This window comes from Condylostylus longicornis, unplaced genomic scaffold (genome assembly GCF_029603195.1).
Source record: "Condylostylus longicornis isolate FDR11 unplaced genomic scaffold, ASM2960319v2 ptg000164l, whole genome shotgun sequence".
Classification (NCBI taxonomy): domain Eukaryota; kingdom Metazoa; phylum Arthropoda; class Insecta; order Diptera; family Dolichopodidae; genus Condylostylus; species Condylostylus longicornis.
Window position 1 is genome coordinate 35001 of NW_026578132.1, and position 7500 is coordinate 42500.

At 31.3% G+C, this 7500-nt stretch overlaps 1 protein-coding gene across 3 annotated transcripts in view; it reads left to right on the top strand.

Annotated features, from left to right (window-relative positions):
- Window positions 1-6408: 6408 nt before the first annotated feature.
- The window catches only part of LOC129616257 (putative inorganic phosphate cotransporter), a 66670-nt gene continuing 65578 nt past the window's right edge, over window positions 6409-7500 (top strand). For 2 of the 3 annotated variants that reach the window (XR_008697526.1, XR_008697527.1), the window contains exon 1: window positions 6420-6632. Coding sequence is in view for 1 of the 3 variants with exons in the window: in XM_055531812.1 (XP_055387787.1) it covers window positions 6602-6632 (31 nt within the window). In the remaining 2 variants the exon portion in view is untranslated. Of the gene's footprint in view, window positions 6633-7500 lie in introns of all 3 variants that reach the window. The other variant, XM_055531812.1, reaches the window with a different exon arrangement.

Here is a 7500-nt window from a genome sequence, read left to right on the forward strand (position 1 = left end):
ATCTTTAGTTCCTGACAAGTCTTTTGTGTAATTAATATAATTAATTATTCAAGTGTAATTGATACTTTAAAGTTAATAATTGATTTATTTAAAATTTCTATTGTTATATTTGTGTGCTTGGAAAATTCCATTCACAATAATTTATTGTCGGGTTTTTCAGCCACTTACGTCTAGCCCTTCTTGTTTGTACTATTAAAATAGTTATGTTCTTAGGATAATTGTTTGACACAAGTTTGGATTCAGAGAATCTTGTATTTTTCTAGCTGGCTTTCTGTATCACCTGAATAAAACCTTCCACTTTAAACACCAGCTGATCTTTTGTCCGCAGTTCAGCATTAAAATTTATATTTCTAAGAAAATAATGCTGGAAGCCTACCCAATCTGTAGTTTTGCTGAATAAAGTGGGCTCGCTACGTTTGCTAGTAGTTTTCTCATTAACAGTTAATATAACTGAAGAGTGATCGGAATTCAAAATGAAATCATCTTCCAAATTCAAAAAATTTGCCGAAATCATTTTAGATATAAAAAAGTCAACAAAATCCGTTACTTTGTTGGCTTCAGTAGGCTAATAAGTCGGAGTGTCAGCATGGGACATGGAACGATGGGAAAACCACATTATAGTCACCTCCCAGTAAAAATCTATTTTGAATATCCTTTTTTATGTCACATCTGGATGGACAATATACTGAAGAAGAGAAGATAAACAATATATTGAACAAGAGAAACACTCTTGACCAATAGTGTTTCTGATACATTGATATTCTTAGTTCTCAAAAAAAAATTAATTCGTACTTTCTACTTTGAACGCCATTAGCGTTTCACATATCAATTTCCTTTACCGACCGTACTGTGTACAATAGGTAGGTTATGTGATGGTAATGAATTTTGCATATGGAGTTTTCGATGGTAATGCACTTCTCCATAGTAGGGAAGTGTAAATAAAGTATGTTATATTTAGCAACCTGTCGGTCTGTTGGTCTGTGTGTGCACGCGTGTACCTCAAGTTCGGCTGAACCGATTTTGATGAAATTTTATATGTAAGTTTATTTCGACCATGGCACGGATTGATCAACTTTTAGGATATATCAGGCCTCGGAAACTGCTCTTTTAGCGGGCCTGTTTTACATTTTTGACCATTTTGAAGAAAATATTCAACCGATTTACTTAAAATTTCATATATATGCCTTGCTCGACCGCGAAACTTCCAAACTTTTGGAAGAAATCAGGTGGCAGCAACTGGACGTTTACTACGGGCCGAATATACATTTTTGCGTATATAAAGAGATATAATCAACCGATTTCTTTGAAATTTAATATTTAAATTTTCCTATCAAAACAATGAACATATAATTTAACTTAATGGAAATTTCTTCACGCAACTGCAGAACAGATGGATGACGTAATCAAAGGAACGAGTTAAAGGCAGAAAAATTAATTAAAACATTTTTCTCCTCGAACTGGACTCGAACCAGTGACCTACCGCTTTCTAGGCGGACGCTCTACTAACTGAGCTACAGAGGCATGAGGAAATTGCTGACGAAATGTTCTCTACATTGCTTATACTGTAATTCACATGATTACTAAGTATTTGTTTTGTTTACATTGATTGCTACATACAATCTACTATTGAAACACACAATAACAAGAACATATATATTTATAGGATTGTGCCTATTGCACTAATTAAATTATGAATTCTATTAATACAACATCATAGTTGCGAAATTTAACTTGTTCCTTTGATTACGTCATCCATCTGTTCTGCAGTTGCATGAAGAAATTTCCATTAATTTAAATTAGTAGTGTAATAAGCACATTCTTATTAATTTCGCAACTTGGCAAAATTTTTATGTATGCTCGAACCTTTGGCATCTCTTGCATTGCGGGATGGGCCCATTACCTAAGAGGCTCAATTTTGCCTCTTATGCGATGCACATACGTATTCCACTTTGTATATTTTATTTATATATTAGATTTTATATGTATTATCAATTCTATTTATATGTTAATCAAAGGACAACATGAGATGGTGAAACTTTTTAGCAGTACTCATGTTATTTAATTTTATTTTTAGTATCCACGGACTTATATCAGCCGAATTTGGATAGACTTCCACTTAATATCTTAAGGCTCTCATGATGGATATAAGTTTCGACCATTCGTTTAATTGGGGTCCTGCCAATTAATTTTCATAAGCATGCTACTTCAATTTGACCCTATTAACAGCTTTAGTTAATTGTTTATATTCATTTTCATTTTCAAGATTTATCTTTTGTTGATCATTGTTCATTTTAATAGCATAAGCATTTTTCCTTAGTACAGACTTGTCTATTTTAATACTATTCACTTCTAGCGCTGGTTCCAATTCTGGTGAAGTTTAACCTTTACTCTTCTTTCAGTTTCTTTTGGTTTTAAAAATCCAATCGATTGCTTTAGCCAACTTTTCCTCAACTGTTTTGTACAGGAGCACACCTACACACTATTTTTCTTTTTTAGGTGCCATTTGAAACTGTATTCTGCTCTCCCAAAAATCTTAGGTTTTCTGCCTTAAGTTTGCAGATTCCTTCTTTCAGCTTCTTCCATAGGTTTTCTAAAACGGTTATACGCGAGTATCGGTAATACTGGTCCATTTTCCTGATATAACGTGCTTTCTACATTACCTTCTCAGGTTTTACTTTTGTTGTATTCTTCAGACTGTCTTTCTTCGAACGAAACTAGAAGAAAAACCATCGAAGGTTTCTATGGTTTTGCTTCTAAGTTACCGCATGGGAGGAGACCTTGCAACTTTTAAGCTATTGCCAAACGGGTTCATTAATTTCGCTTGTGATCTCCGCTGGAACTTTGGTAGATATCCCTATCGTTTTTATATTCGAAATATTGAACATTTCATATTCAGTTATAAGTCTTATGGCTATTGACCTAGCCAGGTTTTCTCTACTGCCGTCCCTCTGGGATCATACGCAGACTAGGAAGCCATCCATTCTGAATTGGACATGCCTGGATTTTGCTCTGATTTTAGTGAATCCGTACCACAAGCATGCCTGCTGTGGGTATTTCTACTCGCTACCGGAGATATAATAATAATAATAATAATAATAACAGTAATAACAGTAATAATAATAATGATAATAATAATAATAATAATAATAATAGTAATAATAATAATAATAACAATAATAATAATAATAATAATAATAATAGTACTAAAAATAGTAATCACGAGAAATAATAGAGTTCACCGTGTCAACTTTGTGATACCCGTACGAATTTATTATCCTATGTGCGAATAAATATGTAATAGCTGACTATGGGACAGATTAAGACCCTTAGTTGCCATATTACCATATTATGCAAAATTTCAGTACTGTGTTTTCGATATTTTCTAAGATATGGCCAAACTATTATTGAAGTTGTGTATCAACTACCAAAAAAAGCCAAGCAATTTCAACGACTTTTATCAAACACATTGGTTCTACTAATATATTTGCTTGTGTAAAATTTCAATATCACAGCTTTTATAGTTTCTGAGATATAGCCAAATAACATTTGAAGTTGCATAGCAGTTACCAGAAGAAGCCAAGAAATTTCAGCAGCTCTTATTAAACACATTTGCCTTATTGGTATATTCACTTGAATGAAGTTTCAACACCGAAGTTTTCATTGTTTCTAAGATATAGTCAAATAAATTTTGAAGTTGTATGGCAGCTACCAGAAAGATCCAAGCAATTTCAACGACTTTTATCAAGCACATTTGCGCTATTATTATATTCACTTGTGTGAAATTTAAATGCGACAACTTTCATAATTCTTAAGATATAGTCAAATAAATTTTGAAGTTGTAAGGCAGCTACCCAAACCAGTACTCCGATCATATCCAATTTAAATAGAGGTCTGACATTTACTTTAGTAAATAATTTGTGAAAATTTGGTGAACTTAGCTCAATTAGTTTTTGAGTTATCGTTTTGTACCTTCATAATTTTTGAGCTTTTGAACATATGTTCGTACGGGTACAATGATAATAGACTTTCTCAAACAATAATAATAATAAAATTTTTTAAATAGTAACAGTAATAGACTTTCTCAAACGTTTAAAATAAAAATAGAAAATTTCAAATCAGTACAATACGAGAAAAATATATGGGGCTTATGGGCTAGTAGTGATACAAATTATCTAAAAAATAGTATTAGGTAAATCTAAAATAGTTCCTAGTCATTAAGAAAAAAATTTAGAAAGTAAAGAGTTGGATCCAAACCATCAGTTTAGAACAAAGTGTGGCACAAGTGATCAAATGCACACAATAATAAATATTGTAGAAAGGACGTTAGAAGGATCGCCTAATATATTTGACAATATTTCTGGACATAGCCTAAATACAGTTTGATACGACGGTTTATTTCTTATACTTGGAAAATTTTTGATGATACTTGAATCACATTAACCTGAAAAACTCTTCCTAATTAAACAGGATGACGAGTACTTCAGGCTTAGAAAAATTGGAGTACGGCAGTATTTTGCGCCCTATGTCATACGTGCTTTATACAATTGATTTGCCGCAATCGATGAATGTAACAGTGGCTACGTTTACCGACGATACAGCAATATTGGCAGTAGAATCTAATGTTGAAGAATCGACAAAAAAATTACAATATAAGTGAATGGAAAAATAAATTGAAGACGAAGCTAAATGGAAATAAATCAGTACAAGCAAATTTCACAAATAAAATTGAATTATCTAGAAATGAGTTTGAATATCAATATCCGATAGAAATAACAGGTCAAGAAGCATAAAATTAGAAAACGAATACAGAGAAAACTATTGGCTCTTGGGTCGTAGGTCTAAATTGCCAAAAATGATTTTATTATACAACTATGGCGTTGCAGTAATGGTGGGTGGTGTACATTTATAAGGATTTGGATATCTCCAAACTAAGTGGAGAAATAAATAACTGTGCCATGAAACATACGGTGAATTTGGAGCATATTGAGACCTGTGGTCTAATAAAGGAAAGGATTAGAGAAGAAAGACTGAGACAAATAAGACCTCTTCATTTAGCCTAAAGTGATGCACCAAGTACCATAGAAAAGCACCAAAGAAAAATACCATAGAACAAAACTAACGGTTAATCACTTTGGCTAGTTTTAGAAAATCGCGGCCACCTAGAAGCGTTCTAAACTAGGTTAACTAGAATAGTCACATACACATCTTCAACATCTGTATCAAAAAGAAAAAAACTGACAAACCTAGTGTGAGCTACTATAATAACTTCACATAATGAGAATGATGGCTATCAGACTGACGTAATTTAAACTTTCTTTAGCAACCTTTTAATATTTTGTCCCCTGTCAATAGTTTAGAAATAAAACTTTCGGGATTCACTGTTAAATTTGTACATTCCAAAAAGAAACTACCGAGTCCTCTTTCGCTTAGTAAGTTCATCACGTTTTTTGGAGAACTCTGGTGCGATCATTAGGGACCATTGCTCTTCATAGTTTCTGTTAATGGTTTTGTCCATGTTTATATTTTGATTAGTGTTAATTTCTGCTAAAATTTGAATATCTTCAAAACGATCACAAAAGCCTAACTATCTTTATTTATTTATTTTTCCGCCTATGAAATTTGTTACTAACTCTAACTTGTGATCTCGTTCCCCTTATCTTCTTATAGTTTTATTTCATAAGACCAACTATGGCAAGTATGAAAGTGTTAATAGAATGCTGAGTTTATGAGGACAACTACAAATACAGGCTTAACTTTTCATTGACAAAAGACTCGATAAAAAGTTTCAATGATGATTAAATATTATTTCGTTACTATTATCGTTGTTGCATTGTATTATACCTATAGTGTTTAATTTTAAATTGATATTCAATCAGTTATTTCAAAAAAAGTATGTATCAGTAGGTATTGGGTGTCTTTGTGCTGGGAAAAAATCAGCCCATATCGCACGCCCCACTTTCATTTTCTTATTTCCTGGTATAGGTAGATGACCTGTTAAAGTGTGTCATGACCTGTATAACGGGTCGTTTATTTCCTGGTATAGGTAGGTGATCTGTTTAAGTGTGACATGACCCATGTACATACACCCAATACCTACTGTATTCTTCTATAATTTTGTAAAATGATTGAGCTAAAAAACAAAATTGTACGTACTTGCAAATAGATAAATAAATAAATTCGCAAGATTTACAATATAACCCTAATTCATTCAAAAACCTGTTTTAAAATATTAAAGTTGTAGACTTTCGTTTCTATATTCATGATAAAGTTACCTCAGTTTTTTAGTTGTCTCTTATCATTTTAATATAAGTTAAAAACCAATAAAAGCTCGTTTAATCTCTTTTGTATGATTTCTGTTAAAAAAAATAAAAATGAAAACCACAAAAAAGTTTGCAGTATTATTTGAGATATTAGTGTAGTATGAGATAAATCCAAAATAAAGTTTTATTTTATAACGATAAAGTTGAATATATTGTATGAAATTATACGCACATAAAATTTATAGTTTAATTCTAACAGGTTTCAGAAAATTTTAATATAAAGTAAAAAAATTTCTTTTAATAAAGGTTGTCGTTATAAAGAACGAGTCCTTGGATATAAAATGCAAATGGAAACACAGATGGACAAAAAATGTAAGTGAAGTATATCTGTCGTATTGTTACAAAATTTGTATTACCTATATGAAAAAGCGGTAAAATATAAACATAAATATTTTTCAAAAGTTACAATTTGAGAAAAGAATCCTATTATAGCATTTTGTTAAGAATTGTTAAACCAATTTTCAAAAAAGGTCTTGTGGAATGTGAGTTTTATATAACTAAAATTTATTTAATCGGACAATAGGATCTATTACCAAGTTTCTAGAGAAATCTGAACACCGAAACCGCTATAAATTTCGACTATTTGAAAATCAACTGCTCTACAAAGTTATTGAAATATGACTAAGGTTGATCTGAATAACAACCAAAATTACCAAAGTAGTAAATGCAAAGTTGTAATTCCGTAGATTTTGTTGTGTACCAGCTTTTGTAATTTATACAACAATAACCAAATTTTTAAGTTAAATAGCAGCTGTTGTAAAAACTTGTGCAACTGCAACTAAATCTTGTTGAAGTAGAAATCCTATTACCAAACTAGTTTAAGCAAATGGATTGGCTGTATTACAATCTCCAAGAATATTTCGTATGTATATACCCAAAATTCCGATGCGCAAATACTGTTGATATAAGTAATCAACACAAAAGCTTAAGTTAAAATAGTTTCGTAAACGAAAAGTCATGTTCAAAAAGTCAGGTACTTAATAGTCTTGTTTCTGTGAAGAAAATGTGTTAAAAGAATGTTTATAAATCTATTATTGGTAATAAAAATTTAATTTTTTGCAAAAAAACCGATGAATTAACCTTTTTGAAAACTACAATGAAAAAGATTATGAACGAAAAATTATTTTGTGTGGCAAATTATCATTTCATTTTGCCAATATAGTTCATTGCAATAATGTGA